The following is a 25,822-nucleotide window of genomic DNA, read 5'->3' as shown; positions in this document are numbered from 1 at the left end:
GAGGGTCGTGGAGCTGGAGACCCATGAAGGAGCCGGAGTTGGTGTTTCTAGTTGAGGGTCATTGAGGTGGCAACGGTGGAGTAGCCGCTGTTGGTGTTTTTGTTTGACAGTCATGGAGCAGGAGATACAGGGTGGAGCGTTGTTTTCTAGTTTGTGGGTCATGGAGCTGGAGACCCGTGGAGGAGCAGGAGTTGGTGTTTGTAGTTGAGGGTCGTGGAGCTGGAGACCCATGGAGGAGCTGGAGGTAGTGTTTCTAATTGATAGTCATCGAGGTGGAGTTGTCAGAGTAGCCTCTGTTGGTGTTTTTCTTTGAGGGTTGTGGAGCTGGAGATACAGGGTGGAGCGTTGTTTTCTAGTTTGTGGGTCACAGACCTGGAGACCTGTGGAGGAGTTGTTGATGGTGTTTCTGGTTGAGGGTCGTGGAGTTGGAGACACGTGGAGGAGCCATTGTTGGTGTTTCTAGTTGAGGATCGTGGAGCTGGAGACCCGCGGAGGAGCCGTTGTTGGTGTTTCTCGTTGAGGGTTGTGGAGCTGGAGATACAGGGTGGAGCGTTGTTTTCTAGTTTGTGGGTTGCGGAGCTGGAGACCCGCCAAGGAGCCAGTGCTGGTGTTTCTTGTTGAGAGTTGTGGAGCTGGAGATACAGGGTGGAGCGTTGTTTTCTAGTTTTTGGGGTGTGGAGCTGGAGACCTGCAGAGGAGCCGGTGGTGGTGTTTCTCGTTGAGGGTTGTGGAGCTGGAGATACAGTGTGGAGCACTGTTATATAGTTTGTGGGTTGTGGAGCTGGAGACCCGTGTAGGAGCCAGTGGTGGTGTTTCTCGTTGAGGGTTGTGGAGCTAGAGATACAGGGTGGAGCGTTGTTTTCTTGTTCGTGGGTTGTGGAGCTGGAGACTCGTGGAGGAGCTGGAGTTGGTGTTCCTAGTTGAGGGTCGTGGAGTTGGAGACCCATGGAGGAGCCGGAGTTGATGTTTCTAGTTGAGGGTCATCGAGGTGGAGACGGTGGAGTAGCCACTGTTGGTGTTTTTCTTTGAGGGTCGTGGAGCTTGGGATACAGGGTGGAGTGTTGTTTTCTAGTTTGTGGGTTGTGGACCTGCAGACCCGTGGAGGAGCTGTCGTTGGTGTTTCTGGTTGAGGGTCGTGGAGTGGAGACACGCGGAGGAGCCATTGTTGGTGTTTCTAGTTGAGGATCGTGGAGCTGGAGACCCACAGAGGAGCCGTTGTTGGTGTTTCTTGTTGAGGGTTGTGGAGCTGGAGATACAGGGTGGAGCATTGTTTTCTAGTTTGTGAGTCGTGGAGTTGTAGACCCGCAGAGGAGCCAGTGCTGGTGTTTCTCGTTGAGGGTTGTGGAGCTGGAGATACAGGGTGGAGCGTTGTTTTCTAGTTTGTGGTTCGTGGAGCTGGGGACCTGTGTAGGAGCTGGAGTTGGTGTTTCTACTTGAGGGTTGTAGAACTGGAGACCTGCAGAGGAGCCATTGCTGGCGTTTCTTGTTGAGTGTTGTGGAACTGGAGATAGAGGGTCCAGCATTGTTTTCTAGTTTGTGGTTTGCGGAGCTGGAGACCCGTGGAGGAGCCGGAGTTCGTGTTTCTAGTTGAGGATCGTGGAGCTGGAGACCCACGGAGGAGCCGTTGTTGGTGTTTCTCGTTGAGGGTTGTGGAGCTGGAGATACAGGGTGGAGCATTGTTTTTTAGTTTGTGGGTCGTGGAGCTGGAGACCCATGGAGGAGCCAGTGGTGGTGTTTCTTGTTGAGGGTTGTGGAGCTAGAGATACAGGGTAGAGTGTTGTTTTGTAGTTTGTGAGTCGTGGAGCTAGCGACCCGTGGAGGAGCCAGTGTTAGTATTTCTAGTTGAGGGTTGTGGAGGAGAAGACCTGCAGAGGAGCCGGGGTTGGTGTTTCTTGTTGAGGGTCATGGAGCTGGAGACCCGCGGAGGAGTCTGTGTTCGTGTTTCTTGTTGCGGGTCGTGGAGCTGGAGACCTGCAGAGGAGCTGGAGTTGGTGTTTCTAGTTGAGGGTCGTTGACCTGGAGACCCGTGGAGGAGCCGCTGTTGGTTTTTGTAGTTGAAGGTCGTGGAGCTGGAGACCCACGGAGCAGCCGCTGTTGGTGTTTCTAGTGGAGGGTCGTGGAGTTGGAGAGCCGTGGAAGTGCTGCTGTTGTTGTTTCTAGTTGAGGGTCGTGGAGCTGGAGACCTTCCGAGGAGTTAGTGTTGGTGTTTCTAGTTGTGGGTTGTGGAACTAGGACCCGCGGAGGAGCCGTTGTTGGTTTTTCTCGTTGAGTGTTGTGGAGCTGGAGATACAGGGTGGAGCGTTGTTTTCTAGTTTGTAGGTTGTGGAGCTGGAGACTCGCGGAGGAGCCAGTGTTGGTGTTTGTAGCTGAGGGTCGTAGAGGAGGAGACCTGCAGAGGAGCCGGTGTTGGTGTTTCTTGTTGAGGGTTGTGGTGCTGGAGACCTGTGGAGGAGCCGCTGTTGGTGTTTCTAGTTGATGGTCGTGGAGCTGCAGACCCGTGGAGGAGCCAGTGTTGGTGTTTCTAGTTGAGGGTCGTGGTGCTGGAGACCTGCGGAGGAGCCGCTGTTGATGTTTCTAGTTCAGGGTCGTGCAGCTGAAGACTTGCAGAGCAGCCAGTGTTGGTGTTTCTAGTTGAGGGTTGTGGAGCTGGAGACCCACGGAGGAGCCATTGTTGGTGTTTCTCGTTGAGTGTTGTGGAGCTGGAGATACAGGGTGCAGCGTTGTTTTCTAGTTTGTGGTTTGTGGAGCTGGAGACCCGTGGAGGAGCCGGAGTTCGTGTTTCTAGTTGAGGGTTGTGGAGCTGGAGACCCGCAGAGGAGCCATTGTTGGTGTTTCTCGTTGAGGGTTGTGGAGCTGGAGATACAGGGTGGAGCATTGTTTTCTAGTTTGTGGGTCGTGGAGCTGCAGATCCGTGGAGGAGCCAGTGGTGGTGTTTCTCGTTGAGGGTTGTGGAGCTGGAGATACAGGGTGGAGCGTTGTTTTCTAGTTTGTGGGTCGTGGAGCTGGAGACCCACGGAGGAGCCATCATTGGTGTTTCTCGTTGAGGGTTGTGGAGCTGGAAATACAGGGTGCAGCATTGTTTTCTAGTTTGTGGTTTGTGGAGCTGGAGACCCGTGGAGGAGCCGGAGTTCGTGTTTCTAGTTGAGGGGTGTGGAGCTGGAGACCCGCGGTGGAGCCATTGTTGGTGTTTCTCATTGAGGGTTGTGGAGCTGGAGATACAGGGTGGAGCATTTTTTTCTAGTTTGTGGGTCGTGGAGCTGGGGACCTGTGGAGGAGCCGGTGGTGGTGTTTCTCGTGTAGGGTTGTGGAGCTAGAGATACAGGGTGGAGCGTTGTTTTCTAGTTCGTGGGTCACGGAGCTGGAGACCCGTGGAGGAGCTGTTGTTGGTGTTTCTGGTTCAGGGTCGTGGAGCTGGAGACCCGCGGAGGAGACGGTGTTGGTGTTTCTAGTTGAGGGTCATGCAGCTGGAGACCCACGGAGGAGCCGGAGTTGGTGTTTCTTGTTGAGGGTCATGGAGCTGGAGACCCACGGAGGAGCCGGAGTTGTTGTTTCTAGTTGAGGGTCATGGAACTGGAGACCCGCCCAGGAGCTGGTGGTGATGTTTCTGGTTGTGGGTTGTGGAGCTGGAGATACGGGGGGAGCGTTGTTCTAGTTTGTGGGTCGTGGAGTTGGAGACCCGCGGAGGAGCTTGTGTTGGTGTTTCTAGTTGCGGGTTGTGGAGCTGGATACCCGCGGAGGAGCGGTGTTGGCATTCCTAGTTGAGGTTCGTTGATCTGGAGATATAGGGGGGAGCGTTGTTGTTCTAGTTTGTGGGCCCTGGAGCTAGAGACCTGGGGAAGAGCTGATGTTCTAGTTGAGGGTCGTATGTCTGGAGACCCAGGGAGGAGCTGGTTCTTCTGTTGTGTAAATCTGAACGTCGTCGAGCTGGAGATCCAGGGAAGAGCTAGTGCTGAGGTTCAAGTCTGAGAGGCTCGGAGCTTGAGCCCCTGGGAGGAGCTGGAGCTGCCACTGTCTTAGGTTGTAAAGCTGGAGACCGAAGGAGGAGCTGGTGTTACTTTTGTAGTGTGAGATTTGTGGAGCTGGAGACCCAGGGAGGAGCTGGTGTGTTTCTAGTTGGATTGTCATGCAGTTGGCGACCCAGGGATGAGCTGATGTTGTCCTAGTTTGAGTGTCATGGAGCTAGAGACCCACAGATGAGCTGGTGCTGCTGCTGTTTAAATCTGAGGGTGGTGGAGCTGGAGATCCGGGGAAGAGCTGGTGCTGTGGTTCAAGTCTGAGGCTGTCAGAGCTGGAGCCTCCAGGAAGAGTAGGTACTGCCACTGATGTCTTAGGTTTTGGAGCTGGAGACCTAAGGAGAAGGAAGGCTGGTGTTGTAGTTTGAGGTTCGTGGAGCTGGAATCCTGGTCAGGAGCCAGTGATGCTGTTTAAGTCTGAAGTTTGTGGAGCTAAACATGCAGCTGATGTTGGGGAAGTAGAGAGAGAGAGAGAGAGAGTGTTACAGTACCCCACTTGAAACTGTACATGTAGCTGAATCCCAAGCAAGTTAAGCCTGGGAGCTTCTCAGTCCTCGTGATCATTACATTCCTTTTTCTTTTACACAGTTTGGATTTGTTTTCTGTCTCATGAGATAGGAAGACCCTGATTAATACCCTCAGGAATTGAAAAGCTTAAAAAAAACTAAGTGATTTTGCTATAATCATAATAATAGAAATTAAACTATGATTATCCTGACAGACAAAATCAGACACCACACACAATATCTTTCAATCAGTTAGTAAAATAAAATATAAATTGAAAAATAGACCCATGCAAAGCTATAAAAGTTATTTCTTGGAGAAGCGATGGATGACAGAGATTAATCTGAGAGTTACTATTAATGGAGAAACTTAGAACTTACCATTTTTCTGTGAGGTTTCGGTGCTGATACTGATACTCTGTGAGTTCTGGCCGCTGAGTCCGTTTGCACAGCCTGGCGATGCAGCAGGTTCACAGAAGGGCCCTGTCCCAGCTGCTCCTGCTCCACTATGATGGTGCAGCCTCTGCTCTGTGTCATGAGGGGAGACCAGGCCTTTGATCACAAGCGTATCCATGGTGAGGTTCTGTGGATGGAACCTCATGGATGTTCCTTCCTGATGTTCATCGGCCATCTTGCTATTTAATGCATCTTGTTTATAACTGTCTTCTAAATATTGAATAGAAATAAAGCGTTGGTACAGTATGGGTAAAATATAAAGAATATCGACACATTGGACACAGAGGACCTCCACCAAGTTTAGGGAATGAATCTGAAGAGACATAACTTCAGATGTTCCCTGGAGGCCCTGCCTGAGTCCCAGTCCCTCCCCTTCTCCTACAGAGGGAATCACTTCCTGCTTTAGTCTTTATTGTTCCCATACTTTTTTTCACAGTACGTTTCTTTCACCGCGTATGTGTACATCCCCCAAAATATGCCATTTAGTTTTTGAACTTTCTGTTTTCTTTTTGAGGCAGGGTCTTGCTCTGTTGCCTCGGCTGTAGTTTTGAACTTTGATGTGAGGAAATTCTCCTGCGTGGCTGCTCCTATGCTGCATGGCTCTGAGCATCTGCTCAATGTCTGTTTTTGTCTTCCATTCTCCCCCTGAGACCCACCCACACTGACGTGGTTCATTTTCCTTGTGTGATCTCCCGTCTCCGTTCTCCCCCTGAGGCCCACCCACACTGACGTGGTTCATTTTCATTGTGTGATCTCCCATCTCCATTCTCTCCCTGAGGCCCACCCACACTGACGTGGTTCATTTTCATTGTGTGATCTCCCATCTCCATTCTCCCCCTGAGACCCACCCACACTGACGTGGTTCATTTTCCTTGTGTGATCTCCCGTCTCCGTTCTCCCCCTGAGGCCCACCCACACTGACGTGGTTCATTTTCATTGTGTGATCTCCCGTCTCCGTTCTCCCCCTGAGGCCCACCCACACTGACGTGGTTCATTTTCATTGTGTGATCTCCCGTCTCCGTTCTCCCCCTGAGACCCACCCACACTGACGTGGTTCATTTTCATTGTGTGATCTCCCATCTCCGTTCTCCCCCTGAGGCCCACCCACACTGACGTGGTTCATTTTCATTGTGTGATCTCCCGTCTCCGTTCTCCCCCTGAGACCCACCCACACTGACGTGGTTCATTTTCATTGTGTGATCTCCCGTCTCCGTTCTCCCCCTGAGGCCCACCCACACTGACGTGGTTCATTTTCATTGTGTGATCTCCCGTCTCCGTTCTCCCCCTGAGGCCCACCCACACTGACGTGGTTCATTTTCATTGTGTGATCTCCCGTCTCCGTTCTCCCCCTGAGGCCCACCCACACTGACGTGGTTCATTTTCATTGTGTGATCTCCCGTCTCCGTTCTCCCCCTGAGGCCCACCCACACTGACGTGGTTCATTTTCATTGTGTGATCTCCCGTCTCCATTCTCCCCCTGAGACCCACCCACACTGATGTGGTTCATTTTCATTGTGTGATCTCCCATCTCCATTCTCCCCCTGAGACCCACCCACACTGACGTGATTCATTGTCATTGCTGCGTGATCTCCCGTCATCTGAGGGGAGCACGGGAAATGTCTTCATGGCCCTGTGAGTGAGTGTTTGACCAGGTTGGGGCCCTTAGGACTGTGTTTTGCTAGGAACGTTCTTGGGCATTTCTTTTTACACAAGTGCAAGTTTCTTCGGGTCAGTAGATTTCAAGTTTTAAAATTTCATCCCAGGTAAGAAATGTAATTTTCCTCATAACCCACAACACACACCCTTTCATATACAAGTGTAACAAAAATATATTTCATAACCATTCTTAGCAGTGCCTGGTGTTCCTGCTACTCTCCATTCTCCCCAACACTGGCATTGATTGGGTTGTGGGATTTCTGCCAGTCTGGTGGGTGTCACATGATATCTCCCCGTTGGGCTGAGCCCCTCTTCGTGTTTTCATTAGCCGTTCCTCCACATCTCCTCTTCTGTGGAGGGCCGGTTCAGCTCTTTTGCCCAGTTTTTGTTGTTTGAATTTTTGCACTTTTCTTTTATTATTCCAATTGTTATGTTTTTGAGATAGAGTCTCACTCTGTCACCCAGACTGGAGTGCAGTGGCGTGATCTCAGCTCACTGCAACCTCCACCTTCTGGGTTCAAGTGATTCTCCTGCCTCAGCCTCCTGAGTAGCTGGGATTACAGGCGCACGCCACAACACCCAGCTAATTTTTGTATTTTTCCTAGAGATGGGGTTCCACCATGTTGTCCAGGCTGGTCTGAAACTCCTGACCTCAGGTGATTCTCCTGCCTCAGCCTCCCAAAGTGCTGGGATTACAAGCGTGAGCCACCATGTCCAGCCTGCCTTTTTCTTTTTCAAAAGGACTCTTTATAGATTATACTTATTGATTCCGGTGACTATCTGTGTGGCAAGCATGGGTTTGAATCCACCAGGATGAACATGGAGGATCTCCTCTCTGGTGGCAGAAGAGACAGAAAGGGATAGGAGGGGAGGGAGAATCAGAGCCAAGAGGAGGCTGAGTCAGGTGGGGGTTACAGGCTGCTGTGAGGACTTGGCTGCTTCTCTGAGTCGGGTGGGATTAGCAGGGGATTTAAACAGAGGAACCACGGGATTTCCCCTGTGCATTTCTGCCATGGTTGGCTCAGCTGAACGCACCTCTTGAACAAGACTTGGCCGTGGACACCCAGAGACCCTTGGGTGAGGGTTTACCTCCTGGCATGGCCACTGACACATCCACGTTTGGCACCCACACGACTGGGCGGCCCCGAGACCTGCTCTGCCTGGGCTTCCCTTTGGTGGCGTTTCTCAGGTTTGTCCCCTCTCAAGTCTGCCCCATCCGGAAAACCAAACACCTCTCTCTCCTACATGGAAACCCCCGTCAGAACCTCCCAACTCACGGCATCCCGTCAACATCACAGTCCTGACTTTCCCACACGGACAAGCCCATGGGACCCCCTGATGGGCCAGGACAGCGTCAGCACTAAGACACGCCCTGAAACTCACAGAAAGAGCGGACCAAGAAGACGAGAACTGCACCGGGCACTGGGAGCTGCAAACACCCAAGATACTGTCAGAGACGGAAAAAGGTATGGCCGTGGCTGACACAAAATGTTACTCAACATTTATCACAGGCCTAAATGGAGAACATAACAGTATAAAACCATTAGATAAAAACACAGGGGAAAATTTGTATGGCCTGGGGTTAGGTGAAAAGTTCTTAGACATGAAACCAAAGGCATGATTCATAGAAGATTGACAAATTAAATTTAGTCATAATTTAAAATTATAATTCTATAAAGCAATATAAAAATCTTAAAAGAATGAAATGCAAACTATGGGCTAGAAAAAAAATACTGGTTAATCACACATCTCACAATGTACTGGCACGCAGAATATACGAAGAACCGTCAAAACTTAACCATAAGAAAGTAAAAACCCCAGTATTAAAGAGAAGGCAAATATTTTAATGGAGCCCTCATCAAGGAAGGTATAAGGAGGGCATATTGCCCGAAAAAGAGGCTCAACATCATAGAGATGCTGGAGAAATGCCAGTCAACAGTAGCTCTGCAAATCTATTAAAATGGCTAAAAACAGACAAAAACCACGGGCCAACCCAGCTTCTAGTGACGATGCAGAGGAACCGGGACCCTCATAAGCGGCAGTGGGAATGGGAGGGATCCCGCCATGCTGGAACGTGGTCCGGGAGTTTCTTATTGAGTTAAGCACATCCTTACCACGTCATCCAGCAACCCCACTCCTGAAATTTCCCCCAAGAGAAAACTTAAACATGCACACACAAACCTGCACTCAAGTGTTTAGGCCTCATTGCTCATTGCCAGTAACTGGAAGAAAACAAATTGTCCATCGGCAGGAGAACGCGTGAACCAACGCGGATGCTTCCACACGGGGCACCAACCAGCAGTGGAAACATGCACCCAAAATGCCCCAGGTCTCCCAGGCCACATGCCCGGGGAAGAAAGCTAGTTTTGGTGGGCACAGGCCGAAGGATGCCGCCACATGACACCTTGGAGAAGACAGTGCTACCGTGTTGGGAAGCAGGGCAGTGGTTTCGAGGGGCTACGGGTGGAGGGGCGAATGGAGGCGCTCTCTGGGGCGAAGGCTGAGCACCTGCACCTCACTGTGGGCTGCGGCTGAGAGGCTGTACAGCAGACACTGGCTTCAGTACATGCAGACTGAAGGAGGAAGGCGCCCACAAGTCAAAGACAGAGGGTGTCACCTCCATGAAACAAAAACATTTAAAAAAAAAAAAAACCTCCTAAAATTAAGTATTTCTTAAGCACGTTGGACTTTGAGTTGACACAATCTGCCTGGGAGCATGGAACAAACCACCGGCTTGGCGACCCCGGAGGGAGAGGGTGGAGGGTTTAGACTTCAGTTGAAGGGCTCAGTACCTGGCTATAGGAAATAACAGATTTCAAAAGCGGCAGGGAGGAAATAATTTCTGCTGATGAGGTTGCATTTCCCCAGATAGCTGACAGAGTAAATTAAAGCAATATTGTAAAACAATGCACATCTTGATGGAATCTCAGGATCACAAGGTTGTGTTGAAAGAGATTTGAACATGTCCAGGAAAGAAGACAAATGAGCTGAATCTTGCAGCTGCCCTTCAATGGGGGAATGGGCCGGGTGGCAGTGATTCTCCGTGACATTGCAGGAATTCTCCTGGTTGGATCCTCAGGAGCCTTTTCTTCTTGTCCACACTCACTTTTGGGGGTTGGTGTGGGTCCTTGGTAGTCATGACTGCACTCGGGGCCGGGGACCTGCTGAGGCTGCTCTCCATGTTTCCAAAATGCAGGGGTTTGTTCCAGATCCTACTGCTCAGCACACAGAAAGCCAGTCACTGAGACGATGGTTACTGCCAGTGAAGAAGGCGTGCATCAGGAGCTGCAGGCTAGGAGATGGGAGGTCAGCCTCAAATGCATTTTCCTGACTGACTGTATAGCAGGGAAGAAATGTGACTATGTGTAAGGAAAACAGGAATTAGGGGGAGAGAGGAAGAGGAGTTGGTCAGGAGGAGGCAGGTGGCTGATCAGACAATCATGATGGGTGAAGGGTTTGGTGTCTCACTGACCAGATGCCGTGATCTGCTGAGTCTCTGTTCCTTCACACTACCCGGGAGGCCTGATGGTCAGTTTCCTGAGAAAGGAACTCAAATAAGACACATGTCACATTCTCAAGTTTCAAGACCACAAGGATCCATTTCTATGTTATTCAGAGAAACCATGAACATCAGTTCTCTGGGACAATCAGGTCAGTTCAACACCAGACCCGATCTGCCATGACGCCTGCTGCTCAGCCCTCAGATAAAGTCCAGAATCCAGTGTCCTCTCTCCAACCCCAGCCTGGTCCCACACCCAAACCTCCCCGCTACGCCCTGGGCCTCATTGCTGTCCCGCCGCAGAGAGGTCAGGGAGCTGCACACACCCCACGTGCACCTGGGCATGTGGCATATTTCAGATGCACCTGGTGTCACTGTTCGCACAAACCCGAGTGGGAAGAGATCCAAATGCTCGTTCACGGCAGATGGATGAGGGCGTCCCAGCAAGTCCCTCAGGGGAGTCAGCGCAAGGTGAGGGACCTCCAGAGACATGAATGGGTCTCAGACAGTGTGTGAGTGGACGAAGCAGCAAAAACACACCCTGCTAGTTCAGTCAGTTCTGTTGAGCTCAGAATAGTCCACATCATGTTGATGTTTTTAACCTGGGGCTCACATTCTTCATTCAGAATATGGCAAGAACTTTAGAAGTCATCTAAAGTATCAATAATTTGAAGTCCTTTAATACAAAAAGTATAGAATATTACCTTTGTCACATAGCAACAGGGAAATGAAAAAAGAAAATTGACTTATGTTCTTTAATGGCTAGGAAAATATTCTTAAAAAGGTATCTCAAGCACAGGTGAATCTAAGAAATGACCAATTTCATTCTTTACATAGATAAATATAAGGTTAGATCCCTGTAAATAAATGAAGCCATTAAGGGTAGAGTCCCACAGATCACAGAACTGACCCAGCATCCAGCTCTGCTCACGATTTCAGGGAGTAATTTCCAGGCACAGGTCGAGCTGGAGAAGCTGGGGACCCTCGTGGCCCCACTGTCCTTCCTGCCTCACAGGGTCTCTGAGGGGTGCCTGGAACATTTCCTCTTGGGCTTTGAAGATCATTTCACTGAAACACGACATTTTCCAGGTGCCATGGGCCTGAGCCCAGAAACTTCACCTGCGACAGTGGCTCCCCAGGAGTGAGCACCAGGCACTGTCAGGGGTTCTCTCCCAGCACATTTACAAGGACTTGATGGGTTCTTCCTCCTTCAGGAGCAATCCCAGTGGGCAGAAGGAGGGGACGGGAGGCCTGGCAAATGCTCCTCCCCAGCTCCGTTCTGAGCTCCATGGGGCTCTGGCAGGCCTGATGTCTCATGCAGATGAGGGATTAGGGTTCCTCCCCTGCCTCGCTGCTCTCAGGCCCTCATGGCACCCTCCCCATCCCCGTGCAGCCGGCGGACCCTGCTCCCACCCAGCTGTTCTCAGGACTCATCCTTCCAGGACGACACCCTACCTGGAGCGCCCGTTCCTGTGGCGCCCCCAGTCCTGCACTGCAGCATTCACCCTGTCACCTCCATGGCGAGACCATCCTGGAACCGTGATCAGCCCATCGGTGTCATCCACTGTCTTCCTAGCCCATTTTCTGTGCTTGTTTCTCGTTCCCAAAACATCCTGAAATTACAAGAAATTAACTTTTTTCAAGTCTCTGTGCTTCTGAAGTGGGTTTGGCTTAATATAACATTGATGTATTTTTAAGGGGCATTTTTAAAGCTGTACTTTAAGAAATATTTCTTACATTCTTTTGAAGTTTTTTTTTTTTTTCTTTAAGACGGAGTCTCACTCTGTCTCCCAGGCTGGAGTGCAATGGCGTGATCTTGGCTCCCTGCAACCTCCACCTCCCAGGTTCAAGTGATTCTCCTGCCTCAGCCTCCTGAGTAGCTGGGAATTACAGGTGCGCACCACCATGCCCAGTTAATTTCTGTATTTTTAGTAGAGACGGGGTTTCACTATGTTGGTCAGGCTAGTCTCGAACTCCTGACCTCATGATTCATCTGCCTTGGCCTCCCAAAGTGCTGGGATTACAGGTGTGAGCCACCACGCCTGGCTGGGTTTTTTTTTGTTTTTTTTTTTTTAATCAAATACAGTTGAGGCTCTCTTGGAGATCCCACATTAAAAAGAACTGAGACAAATCAGATCTCAGAGGCAGGACAGTGCCCTGTGAAGCACATGTCCAGTCCCATCACTGTCCTTCCCTCACGTGGGCCCAGGGATGTGGGTGATGGTATTTGTTGCCCCAGTGATGGAGCAGATTTGATCTGCCTGTGTGGGAAGGGGTTAACTCAACAGGCCTGGATTGATCAGACCCTGCACGTTCCCAGGAAGGGCCCTTGACTGGCTCCTGGGAACTGAGCTCTTGCAGTGTTCTGACTGATGAGAGAGACTTGAGCCATGTTGCACTACTTTGCCTGGGTAGTTGACCAACAAGGTGATGGATGGTAAACACCTGCTTTCCCTGTGGGTGGCTGGAACTTCCCTGACTGACCCCCAGGTTCAGGAGAGCCTCCCTGGTCCGCACCACGGCACTAGCTGTCCCAGCTCCTTGCTGGAGGAATCCAGTGCACCCTGTGTGACTCCGCTGGGAGGGGCTCTGGAAGCACCTGGCTTCCCCAGCAGCCCTTTCCCTTTCAAGTTGGAGGGTGGTCTCAGGGACCCCCATGCAGTCTTTCATGCTTGCTTTCACCAGAAACTCACCTTGGCAGGGCTTCAGGGGAAGGGTTGGGATTTGGTGACAAGTGACTCCATGGCCTGGGGCCAAGCACAGCATCTACTTAGGTTTTCAGGCGGATGCCCAGGTATGTCTAGCACCTAATGTAACTGAGGCATGAAATGTCTGTGCGCCACGATGCTTCAGCTTGTTACGGGCAGTTAGGCCTTGTGGTGGTTCTCTCTTGGTTTCTGTGGAGAAGCCAGACCCTGCTGTGGTTGGCAAGGAAGGTGAGTGGAGATAGCAGGAGTGTCCATCCCTCAGGAGCCCTTTCTAGTGGAGCGGCTGCCTCTCTGATCCTTGATTCATCCCAGGGCAACCTCTGCTCTCCTGGGCAGTTCTTAGAATACTCCAGAAGACCCCAGTACAGCTGTCCGGTTCCTCCTGGACCCCAGCTCTCAGGAATGCACCATCTCTGCACTCTCCATGCGCGCCCATCCAGACGGCACCTGAGCTTCCCCATGCCTGCGCTGCAGGGTTAACATCTTGCTTGTGTTTTAACCTGTGTTGCTTTGGTTTAAAACTTGTTTGGTCATGTTATTTGCTGAGATGGCCCAGAGAAGCTTCTACTTATGATCAGGACACCTCACAGTGCAGCCTTCACTTGAGGACTTAGGTCTCATCCAGGTCCACACAGTCCAGGGCCACGGACGCAGAAGACAGAGGAGAAGAACCTCATGGCACGAAGACAGAGGATTGATTGCCCAGGAGGCTTCCAGGGGCTTTGGCTCCTGGGGCTTCTTGTCAGCACTGGGTCAGAGCAGGTCACCCTTGTGTGCAGACACTAGGTTCCTGTACACAGCAGTGAAGAATGGGGGAAGACCAGATGGATTTGGGTGAGGCAGGGATGCTCCTTGGTGTTTAGAGTTTTCCTCTTTCTTTGCCTTGTGGGTTCTCTGTAGCTTATCTTTGTTTTTTGTAATACTAGTTTCCAGTAATTCTGACCTTTCCGAATACCTTTATATACATATGCCTGCCTACTCTCCCTCCAGCTACCTGTAAAGCCTGCAGAAACGTATTCCTGCAGATTATCACTCTATTCAGCCTAACAGATGCTCGTGGAGTGTTGCTGTGTGTGTGCCACGGGTTCAGGGTTCAGGTGCACCTGCCTTTGTGGGAAGAGCACAGCTTCCCTGCATAACTGCTGGGGGGTGGGATCTTCCCAAGGGGAAGTTGGGAGGTGCTCAGGCAGAGTAAACGGATTTAACTTCTGGGCTGGGAGAACATGGTACCCCCGTGGAAGGCTCCCTGAGGAAGGAAAGGAAGGAGCTGGAGGGAGGGTATGTGCGTCTTAGGAGGGGACGCACTTCAGGTGAGAGCAGGCATGGCACTAGGAGGAGCCCCATGAGCCCAGAGTGATGACTCGTAGAGGCCTAAGGGACCGTGCCAGCACCAGAGTGATGACTCGTAGAGGCCTAAGGGACTGTGCCAGCAGACCCCACCGCCCGTGCTCCACCGGGAGCCTGACATTGTTCTCTGAGATCGGGGGCTGTCTCTGTATGCTGCCCAGGACTGTGGCAAATTTTGTGTATAGAAAAAACAACTGTGTGTCTAATACAGATGGGGTATGAGGAGAGCCACTGGTCTTTCCTGACATTAACAATATGTTTAGTTCATTTTCAGTGAGTATGGAAGTTATTGAAGGTACAGATCACTCTGAAAATAGGCTCTTGTGTGTGAAGGTCATCAGTGAATCTTCACCCTCATAGTTGGTAAATGGTTGTGAGCGCTCAAGGGTATCAGATTCTACAGCGAATCCGAGGATAGCACAGTCTTCCTATTCAGTTTCAGGGAAAATCATATAAAGCCCAGACCGTAATTTGTCAGGAATGTTTGCAGTGTGGTGATGGATGTCTTCACCGTGCTTTGGGATGATTGCTGAGGGAGAACGGAAGGAGGGGTCTGGTACTTGCACCTTTCGGTAGAATTAGTGTGAATGCCACAGCGACCGAGCTGTGCTCAGGCGTCTGCCGGCAGTGGTGGCCTTGACGATGGTTTTTCTGAAATGGGAATTTGTGAAGTTCTCTAACAAAAGTAAGTGCGAACTTCTTAACTTGGCTGGTGGTTGCATCCTTGAAAAATTCCGTGTGTAAAATGATACAGAACCATGTCTCAGTTATCTGTTAAATAAGAGTGCGCGTCCAGCCACGATGACTGTGGACGGCCATGGAGGTCTGGCAGGCCACGGAGGACTCCCATACTCAGCAGGGTGTGACCCACCAGGCAGTGCTTTGGCTCCTCCCAGGAGTCACGGCAGCTGACACGTCACCTGGAGTGTCTAGAAAACCACTACCCTAGAGCCCCTACTGCCTTTCCCGGGGCCTCCAGCTATAGACAAGGAACTCACTGTCCCAGAAAGATTTTCCTTTTACTTTAACTCCTGTTGTTTGTTTTCAGGCACGTGGACTCCCTTTAATCCAGTGACTGTCAGGTCGATCATATGTAAGTATCGGCAGACGGACACGCCTGGGCTTCTTTGTATCCGACCCGCTTGGGTACCCACTTGTGTTTCCTTTGTCTGTGGGTCCGTATCACTTTCCTCCCTTCTGGAATACCACTTAGATGAGCGTAGGCCCTTTCATCCCTCTCCCCCCGTCTCTGTACCTTTTCATGTCTCTCCGTGTCTGTTTGCTTTATTCTTTATTCTGATTATTGTTAATGTACTGTTTGTTTAACCTGTCCTTTCAGTTTCTAATTCTAAAGATGACATATATTTAAAATTTCTAAATTATTAGTTACTTTCACATCTGGGTGTTTTTGATAGACATTGCATATTTATTTTTGTGATTCCATCCTTTATTCGAATATTTCATATGATAGTCTTCAGTTTTAAGAACATGTTTTTATTGAAAAGTGCTAGATATTTGTGACGTGGAGCTACTTGACAGTGTGTTTGAAGTCCTTGGGAGGGTGGTCTATAGCTGATTGTTTTTCCTGCTCAAGCCCACACAGAGTAACCAACTTCCTTGACGTTTCTGTAATTTTTGTTTGTTTTGTGGGTCCATGTGTAGCCTTAATGTGAGGGTCTGCATCATTTCTTTGGGTCCAGGGTCTCCCCAGCTGTACAGGTAGCCGGGTTTTTGCTTGTTTCTTTTAAGAGACAGGGTCTCCCTGTGTTGCCCAGGCCTGGTCTGGAATTCCTGGGCTCAAGCAATCCTCCTGCCTCAGTCTCCCAAAGAGTGGGGATTACAGGTGTGCACCCCCATGCCCAGACGGTAGCCGGGTGGGAGGTGCAGCTCCAGGGGCAGGCAGGTGTTCAGGAGAGTCGTGTTTCCATCCCCACCCCACTTGATTTCTGGAAGGTTTCCTTTGCTGGGAGGTGCAACCCCCTTCACTCCTCTTTAATATGGAATCCCAGGTTCAGTTCTGCCTCACAGGGACCACGGCAATGTGTCTCGAGGTTTCCCAGGGCGGCCTGGGGCTCATTCCTTCCTCTCCCATCCATGCATGCGTTTTAGTCTTGTGAGGATTCCCTGAGTTCCTTGCGAAGCCCGTGTGTGGTGAGGTGTCTGAGTCCTAGTGCTGGTGTAGCTGGGGGGCTTTTCCAGACGGTTGTGCCCGCTGGTCATGCAAATGTCGCCACATCACACTGATGGAAGGAGAGAAAACCTGGAAGCATAGCAGTGGCAGGGCTCAGCCTTTAGTGCTAGAAAAGGTGTTGATAATGGGGAGCTACCTCCCCCCCAGAGAGGAAGGGCCTGGGAGCCACTCCTCTGCGGAACCCTCACCCTGGTGTGCAGCTCAGCCAGCACCCTTCCCTGCTGGTGTCTGGTGCACAGTGGGTCCTGCACGCACCAGCATCGTCCACACACACCGTGCACGTCGTGGAACAGTCCTGTGAAAAACAGCCCCTGGTTGCACACGGGGTTGTGGACTGTTGGGAGGAAGCATCGATGCTGTTTCTCACATGATTTTTCATCCTGTGGATTTTCATTCAGTTGTGACGTATTTCCAATGAAACTAGGAGTAGTCGTATTGCAGTCCTATATTAACCTCTGTTCTTGAAAAGAGACCACGTGATTTATCGTTTTCTCTGCAGCAGTAATTCAGATTGAATTTTCTATGGGTTTTAACCATATTGCGACTACGTGTAAAGGTAGTTGCAGATTCTTTTGTATTTGGACCTGGAGTTAGACTGAAAGCAAATAGGATGTAGGCGAGGGTCTGTTTCTAATTAAAGCAGGTTTTCCTGACAGGGCTGTTCCGAGCCTCCACCAGTGCTCTGGGTCCTGGAGAGTCAGAGGGTCAGCTCTGGGAATTAGATTCGTGTTCTAGGCCAAGACCCAGGAGCCAGAGGAGATGGGGCCACTCACCCTCCGTGCGCCTCGGAAGCTGAGTGTGAAGCTCTGCTCTTCTTTCCGTCATGGCTGCGGCCGGATTTCCTCGCACATCCTATTGCACGGCCTGCCTCACAACTGCAAGCGCACCTTCTCATGGGACTTAGGGGGCCAGGGCTGGGGGACAATCCCTCACACCCCCACCCAGGGCAAAAGTGACAAGACTTTTAGGGATTTCGCCCCTATTCACAGACAGGCATGCATTGCCCAGCCCCTGTTAGTGATCAGCAGTGGGGCCCCGCCAGGCTCCGAGGGCGGAGGTTTGGTGGGAAGCCTCGAGTGAGTTTGCTGCGACTGATCTTTTGTTGCTTGACTGTTCCTCTGTCTCAGCCATGTTTGACCGTGAGAACAAGGCCGGTGTGAACTTCAGCGAGTTCACGGGTGTGTGGAAGTACATCACGGACTGGCAGAACGTCTTCCGCACGTACGACCGGGACAACTCCGGGATGATCGACAAGAACGAACTGAAGCAGGCCCTTTCAGGTTTCGGTAACTCACTCATCCTGGCTTGTGTAGCGTGTTTCATTTTGGAACCTAGGAGCCGTTGAAGTTTTTTAAACCTTGTTGAACTTAACTGATTGTCTAACCAGGCTATGTAAAGTTTTTGTTGACATCATGCAGGTTCGTATTTGATATTGCTCATGTCGGAAGGCGATCCTTGACACGGATACGTTTATGCAGTTTTTTATCCAAAATGAGATAAGGGCTATGCAAGCCATTCGTCTTTTGTGAAGTGGAATGATGTTATGAGCAAAACTGAGAATGTGGCTTTTGAAATCATTTAAAAGTGGATCCGTGAAAATACCGTGGGGCAGGGCAGCTTATATTTCATGATAGATCAAAGCGTGTTGAAAAGGTGACAGTCAACCTAAGAAACAGCTGTCAGTCACCAGGTCCAAACCGTGCGCCTCAGAAGGGGCGTCAGGCAGATTGCGTGCCCATTCTCAAGTGTGCTCGGCGTGTATGTGCTCGGCGTGTGTGCGCACACGTGTGCCGTGCACCTCAGAACAGCATCAGAGAGGCGGAGCACGTGATCATTCTCAAGTGTGTTCCACAGGTGCGTACTGTGTGCATGTGTGTGAACGCGTGTGCACACACGTGTGACAGTGTGCCGTGGGTCTAGGAGTGTTTACAGGGCCCGTCCAGAGTGCGTCCATAGGGCCTGTCCACGGGCTTCCTGTGCTAGTCTCAGGTCTGAGAGGAAGCAGGGGTTCTATTTACAGAGGAACAACGGACATGTTTGGGGCCAGCCTGAGGCTCTTGGTGGCTGCACCGAGATTCTAATCCAGGCGGATTTCATCTGGCCCCTGTATGAAGCCGCTTCCGTGATTTACTTAAAAGGCTCCTTAGAAACAGTGAGGAAAATTTGATTCTACTTGAGTACCTCTGAGATAACTGGAGTCTCACTTACCTAAGCACGCCGCCTCTCCTCGCGTTTCCTCCCAGCATGCACTTTATGGCTGCCTTTCTTTCTCTTCTCTTTCTCACCTTACAAGCTTGTCCACAGGGCTGGCTATGCACACTGGGTCTCAAGAAGCAGTTCTGAGCTGACCAGCTGCGAGCCAGGATTTGGGCTGGATGGCTCTGAATTGGCACTTGGAATGCAGCTGACCTTGCTGTGTCCTTGGGTGGGGGAAGTGGAGGGAACCCTGGCCGGCTCCTCTTCCCTGGAGCAAGTACGGAAGGGCTGGGAGGGAAGGATGCCACCCTCCACAGAGAGCGGTCCTGGGGCCGGGGAGGCCCGTGCTGCCGAGTGCGGCCAGGACCACATGGACTTCAGGACCAGCCTGGAGTTATTTTTAGACAAGCGACCTCTGGTGCCACAGACATCTTTTCCCAACCTTGTCAGGCCCCGGAGCTCCCTTCGCCTCGTGCCGGTGACCACTGGTCCTCAGAATGCGCAGTGGAAGTTGCTGTGGACGGTGCTGCCTGCTCTCTGAGGCCCTCTTCGTCCTGGTCTGGCGAAGGACTGCCCAGAAAACTGTGCTGAGCTGTGGTGGGAGGCACGGCCGGTCACACAGCCTTCCTGGTGCCCCGGAGCGGGCAGGCCTCCTCGTGTTGTGCGGTGGCAGAGCCCTTCCTGACTGCCAGGCTTTCCTGGGTGCGGTGTCCCATCGCAGCGTTGTCTGTGGTTACCCTGGCAAGTTTCCTTCTGCGCTTGGTTCTTGATGTCCAGGACCATCTCCCACATCTTCCGTGGAAAGGGGCATTGTCATCCTTTTTGTATTTTGATTATTTCAAAAGATTTCCTATAATAACTCTTAGGAAGTCGGCCCCAGAAGCAAAAATTCTTCTTTTGTCTTGGCCCTTACGAACAAGTGTTCTGCTCTCAGATGAAGCAGGGAGGCTGCACTTGAGCTCAGGGGCCGGCACAGGGAATCACCAGGTGGTGGAGCCTGCGAGATTTCTCCCCGGGTGTCTCTGACGGGGCCACGTGTGGATTTTATAATCCACCCGTTCGTTTTTTAAGCCTTTATTGTTAACCTCAACTGTGTGCCACGCTCAGAGACCGGAAGTGAAAAGGTGAGGAAGGCGTCCGCACGTTCGGGCACCCAGCACCCGGGCCGGGCCGGCCGACTCAGCACGTGCCGTTAGGTTGCCGTAAACAGCCAGTGAGACTCTCCCCTCTGGTGGGCAGTGGGTGTCTGAGAAAGGCAGTTGGGCGGAGAACAGCTCCGCCGCCGTGGCCCTTTGCCACTGTGCCAGGCCCCCCAGAGCTGGGGGAGCCCCAGGGAGCCTCATCCTGTTGAGTGGGGGCAGCTTGTATTTTCCCTGGAGGTGGAATGGATGAGATTTCCAAGGAGGTCACGGCTCTGCTTGCTGGTTCACAACATTTCAGAGAGTCCGAAAGAGGAGAATGACCTTGGAAACGGGTGTGTCGGGGGTGGGCCCAAGGGTGCTGGTCGTCTCACATGGGCTGACTTTCATTAACAGAAACTCAGAAGCAGTTGCGGCTGGGTTTTGGCTTCTCAAATAAACATTCTTCTTTTAGTTCGTTTGTTCTTCCCTCGTTTTACTAGTCTGACTCTGCCTTTGTTTTCCCTTCACTGTTACTGATGACCAAGGACGCTGGAAGTTAATTCCAGAGGCAGCGGGGTTGCTCCTGTTGTCTGTGCAGACTGAAATTCCTGTGCCTCTGTCAGCAGCTCTGCTGTCCTTCCCCAGCCTTGGCGGGAGGCCAGTAATGACCTCTGTCCCCTGTGCACCCCAGTGATGGCCTCTGTCCCCTGTGCATTCCCAGACAGGAGTGTCCCTGTGGCCGTGTCCCAGCAGGCCGGGCTGTCTGTCCTCAGCAGGCCGGGCTCAGCCGCGGTACAGGTGCAGGGAGTGAGGAGGTGGGAATAGTAGGGACCAGAAGAAGTGGCAGCTGTTCACAACTCTGCCATCTCTTTCTGAATGTAACGGGAGGTCCTGTCTTCTCAGCTTGCAGGGAAGGAGGGTCCGAAGCAACTCCACTGTTGCACGTTTAGGGACCCCTGAACTTAAATGGCAGAACGCCCTGACCACTCTGGAAGGCACTGTGTTCATGTGTGTGTGCTTGACTCTTTATCCGTGAAGGGGCTGTTTGTGCAGGCGATTAACTGTGAGATTCAGACAGTAGGTGCACACATCCCTGCAGAGATTCCAGCAGGGCTGAAAACCAGTAAAAACAGATCGGCACCTGGATCTTGCCTCCTGAGTCAGTAAGGCTGCCACAGTCACGAAGGCAGTGGGATTTCGAGGGAGGGAAAGGAGGGAGGCAGGCGGGGCGTGCTCTCCAAGGTGCCCGAACACACCTGCTGCCTCCACACGTCTTCAGAGCCCTCTCCCTGTGGGAGGCCTTTTTCAGGACAGGCTCGGTGAACTGGAAACGAAATCCTAGCCCTTGGTGGCCCTGCAGTAACTTGGACCTTTCCGAGGTCACCCTGCCACTGTGCCCGTCAGTCCCTCATGGCGGGTGGGGCACATCCCCCAGACACTCCCATTTCTTGACATTGACACTTTGTATAACTGGAAACCTTCTGTGAAATTTTAGTTTTCAAAGCATTGTCTGGTGACAAGCAACCCAGGGCGGCGAATCATTCAGAATTTTCTTATCTAGGTTAATAAACATAATAAAATCAATAAGGACTTTGAAAGTAACTCCACTGGGTTCACGAACTGAGCGTGGCCGCCCTGTGGGGTGGTGGTTGGTGAGTGCTTCCCTGGGGTGAGTAGTTAATTCACGAGAGTGACCGATGGCAACGTCCCACTCGCTCCTCCTTCCAGGGTCCTGGTCTCGGGGGGTCGCTCCATGCACTGCAGATGTGAGCTCATTACACAGCGACGTATTCGGGAAGCGTCTCAGTTCTGAGTGCCTTTGAGTGAATTTGCACTTCTGTTCGCACCCAGCCTTGCATCGTGTGTGTTAGAGGCTGTGGGCCTTGGGAGGGAGGGGTGGGCGTTGGCACATACCTCCCGTCTCTCCCAGCCCTCTCTGACTCCAACTTTCACTCTTCAAGGCTACCGGCTCTCTGACCAGTTCCACGACATCCTCATTCGAAAGTTCGACAGGCAGGGACGGGGGCAGATCGCCTTCGACGACTTCATCCAGGGCTGCATCGTCCTGCAGGTGACGGAGTGGCTTCGCCTGGGTTTGCTGTGGTGGTGGGAGGGGTTCGCTTGCCAGCGTGATGCACCTGACCTTCAATCCAAGGAGTCAGGCGTATGTAGAATTAGTTTTTGGAGCTTGTAAGACTGAGTCTCATCTTCGGAGAAGTAGCTGGTTAGTGGAAGTGTAGACAAACATGTTTTCCTCCCCTTGGAAATGGCATAGAGCAGCCCATCTGGAAGACGCTGTTTTTTGCAGTATCCGGTGGGTTAGTTACACGTATGTTCTGGTGTTCTGATTTTTTTTTTTTTTTTTTTTTTTTGAGACCGAATCTCGCTCTGTCACCCAGGCTATGGCACGATCCCGGCTCACTCTCACCTCTGCCTCCCGGGTTCAAGCGATTCTCCTGCCTCAGCCTCCCCAGTAGCTGGGATTACAGGTGACACCCAGCTAATTTTTGTATTTTTAGTAGAGATGGGGTTTTGCCATGTTGACCAGGCTGATCTCAAACTCCTGACCTCAAGTAATCCGCCCGCCTTAGCCTCCCAAAGTGCTGGGATTACAGGCATGAGCCCCTGTGCCTGGCCAATGATAGTGTATTTTTGCAAAAACTTTTATTCTGAGAAAAGGGACACGTTTTCTGTTGTGGTCATCACTGTGTCCTGCCGTCGTTGTGTGTGAGGTCAGCTGTGGAGCCTGTGGGCACTCGGGCTGCCCTCGGTGGGGTCTCCGCGCTCTTCCTGTGCACACCAGTGTCTGCAGGAGCTTGTAATGCACCCTGACCTGCAAGGCAAGCTCTTTGGTGACGTCTTTCCTGCTGGGCTCTCTCTGAGACGCACGGAGATGGAGAGCAGGGCTCAGGGGACCCGCCTGGGAGCTCCACACAGACCCCTGCTGCTGTGTGCAGGTGGAGATCCCGGTCTCCACCCAGATTCCTCAAGGTCCTGCCTTGGTGGCCGCGCAGTTCCGTGAGAGAGAGGAACAGCATGGGGTTTTTAGAAATAATGGGGAAATTCGGAAACGTTCCCAAATTGTTTATTCTATGTAACAATTAAAATGCTAGATCTGTAAAAGTGAGTTTCCTCTGGTTTATGGATCCATCAGTCCCTGCTCTTCAGGGATTTGTTGGAGAACCAGGTCTGTGAACATGGAAGCCTCAAAACTCGACAGTGGGGGAGCCTTTCCTGCCCTGCCTCTTGGGGTTCCTGCCACGTTGGATGACATTTTCACAATGTTCTCTGAACACTTTAAAAAAGTGTAGGCCGGGCCTGGTGTCACATGCCTGTAGTCCCAGCTACTCAGGAGGCTGAGGCAGGAGAATCACTTGAGCCTAAGAGGTGGAGGTTGCAGTGAGCCAAGATCACACCACTGCACTCCAGCCTGGGTGACAGAGCCAGACACTGTCTCACAAAAAAAGAGGGAAAAGATGCAGTGTAAAATCTCGTTATGTACCGTGACTGAATTGCTGTAGGATTCAGATCTTCATTTGAGACTATGTTCTGTAAGTTAACGTTGATCTTGTGTGAGCTTTCGGTAGCTGGAGTAACACTGGCGGCCTCACAGTGACCTCTCCAGCGCCTTCCAAGGCACATCCGCAGCAAGGGTAGCTCCTCCTGGGGGGTGCTGCCTCCCCAAGGCCCCGGCTCCAGACCGCGTGGGGAGGGCCTGACAGCCAGTTCCCGGGCTCTCCCCACCCTTGGAGAGTGACCCTAAACACTAGACAGATGGGGAATGGGAAAGAAAAGAAAGCTGCAGACCACAAGTTAAAATTCCCTCAAAAACGTTTTGATTCATCTGCTTTTTCCAAAAGGATAAAGACTTTTCGAAAATTATTTTTTAACAAATAATATGAACACTTTTAGAAACTAGAAAAACACAAAGGATTCAAAATAGAAAGAAAAATTACGGCCGGGCGCGGTGGCTCAAGCCTGTAATCCCAGCACTTTGGGAGGCCGAGACAGGCGGATCATGAGGTCAGGAGATCGAGACCATCCTGGCTAATACGGTGAAACCCCGTCTCTACTAAAAAATACAAAAAACTAGCCGGGCGAAGTGGCGGGTGCCTGTAGTCCCAGCTACTCGGGAGGCTGAGGCAGGAGAATGGCGTGAACCCGAGAGGTGGAGCTTGCAGTGAGCTGAGATCCGGCCACTGCACTCCAGCCTGGGTGACAGAGCGAGACTCCGTCTCAAAAAAAAAAAAAAAAAAAAAAAAAATTACCCATTATTCTTCAAGCCAGCATCATCCATTGCAGGTGTTTTTGGAGTTTGGTGAGGCCGTAGCTGCTGCCAAGTCCAGGGGCCTGGTGGTGCTGTGGCGTTCCTGCAGGGTGGTTTTTTTTCCTTTGAGATGGAGTCTTGCTCTGTCACCCCAGCTGGAATGTGGTGGTGTAAACACAGCCCACTGCAGCCTCGACCCCAAGTCTCAAGCGATCCTTCCGCCTTGGCCTCCTGAGTAGCTGGGATCACAGGCGAGAGTCACCACACCCTGTCCACGTTCTGATATGCGAGGACTGCTGTTTTCTTCCCTTGTCCCATTTTCTTCTTCTTCTTCTTTCTTCTTCTTTCTTTTTCCTTCTCCTTCCTTTTTTTTTTTTTTTTGAGAGACCCTTGCTGTCTGTCACCCAGGCCTGAGTGTGGTGGTGTGAACACGGCTCACTGCAGCCTCAACCCCCAGGCTCAAGCGATCCTCACGCCTTGGCCTCCCAGAGTGCTGGGATCACAGACGAGAGTCACCATGCTGGCCTGAATCTTCATGATAGTTTACGGCTGCCCCAAGTCCATCATCTAGAAGTGGCACTTACTTAACCATCCCTGTTAGGAGGGTGTAGGCGGTCACCCTGTCTCTGCTGCTGATCTGGCCTGGACCCTCGGCTGTCAGAGGGAGGGGTGGGCGGGGCTGAAGGAGCCTGAAGCCCTCGTGATGTCACAAGATCCCCCGCTGTGTCCTGAGCTCCACATAGCCCAGGTGGCCCCACAGCAGAGGCGAGCCACTGGAGGGTGGAGGGCCTCCACGGGACGGTCTTCAGGGGCGAAGGAAGGGCCCAGGCCCCCAGGAGACTCAGGAGACCAGGGCCTGGGATCAGGGGCTCGGTCAGGGGCTCAGCCAGGGCTGGACGTAGTGGAGCCAGCCCTGCAGCCCTGTGTTCTTCCCACTCCCACTGTCCATGTGAACAGCTCCAGCCCCACCTGTGCCTCCCTGTGCTGGGCTTCATCAGGAGATGACCTGTGTGCTTCTGAAATTGGGTTCCTAATGACTTTGTCCCAGTGCACCTTGCTCCTTCCGTTCACTATCGAGATTTAAATGTGTGTTTTCTCCCCAGAGGTTGACGGATATATTCAGACGTTACGACACGGATCAGGATGGCTGGATTCAGGTGTCGTACGAACAGTACCTGTCCATGGTCTTCAGTATCGTATGACCCTGGCCTCTCGTGAAGAGCAGCACGACATGGCAACAGCCGAAACGCCAAAGTTCCTGCCTGTGAGGGAATGGAACCCAGATGCAGTTAGATGCTGTTCTTCCTTTAGATTTTACCGTGTGGGGACCCAGCTGTACATATGTGGATAAGGTGATTAATGTTTTCCAACTGTAATAGTAGCTGCATCATTATAATGCAGACATTGGATTTGGTGACTGTCTCATTGTGCCATGAGGTAAATGTAATAATGTTTGAGGCATTCTGCTTGCAAAGAAATCTATCATGTGCTTTTCTAGATGTCTCTGGTTCTATAGTGGAAATGCTTTTATTAGCCAATAGGAATTTTAAAATAATATGGAACTTGCACAAAAGGCTTTTCATGTGCCTTACTTTTTTAAAAAGGAGTTTATTGTATTCATTGGTATATGCGACGTAAGCAATAAAGGGAATGTTAGACCTGTGGCCTGCCTTCAGCTCTTCAAATCAAATAGGTCCAAGAACCAGGCCCCATGCCCTGGTCCTACAGACAGTCACTGCGTCAGATGTGCTGGCTCGTCTGGGACCTCCCAGGGTCCTGGGCACCTTCTGGGACATTGTCCAGCCCAGCGTGCACAGCTCTGCTTGTGAAAAGCCAGAGGGACTCTCACCCTCTGTTCAAGAGGC

The 25,822-nt window shown here is 51.6% G+C and overlaps 1 protein-coding gene and 1 non-coding gene across 6 annotated transcripts in view; one reads left to right on the top strand and one right to left on the bottom strand.

Moving 5' to 3' along the window:
* LOC105463267 (programmed cell death 6) overlaps positions 1-25,620 on the top strand; it is a 39,172-nt gene extending 13,552 nt beyond the window's left edge. Inside the window, exons 3-6 of one of the 5 annotated variants that reach the window (XM_071099175.1) lie at positions 15,231-15,275; positions 17,501-17,653; positions 21,652-21,761; positions 25,061-25,620. In XM_071099175.1, the coding sequence (XP_070955276.1) occupies positions 15,231-15,275; positions 17,501-17,653; positions 21,652-21,761; positions 25,061-25,159 (407 nt within the window). In that variant the 3' untranslated portion in view covers positions 25,160-25,620. Of the gene's footprint in view, positions 1-9,837; positions 9,935-10,103; positions 10,280-10,486; positions 11,766-15,230; positions 15,276-17,500; positions 17,660-21,651; positions 21,762-25,060 lie in introns of those variants that run through there. The other 4 variants (XM_071099174.1, XM_071099178.1, XM_071099173.1 and 1 more) reach the window with 4 other exon arrangements.
* On the bottom strand, positions 9,930-24,061 carry LOC105468983 (uncharacterized). The gene is made up of 3 exons (XR_011625206.1): positions 23,959-24,061; positions 11,583-11,740; positions 9,930-10,165 (listed from the first exon to the last, which is right to left on the bottom strand). It is a non-coding gene; the product is annotated as an uncharacterized protein (transcript).
* Positions 25,621-25,822: the final 202 nt, after the last annotated feature.

This window comes from Macaca nemestrina, chromosome 6 (assembly GCF_043159975.1).
Source record: "Macaca nemestrina isolate mMacNem1 chromosome 6, mMacNem.hap1, whole genome shotgun sequence".
NCBI lineage: Eukaryota > Metazoa > Chordata > Mammalia > Primates > Cercopithecidae > Macaca > Macaca nemestrina.
Note: the sequence above shows the minus strand (reverse complement) of the source record. Positions and strands in the feature narration are given on the sequence as shown.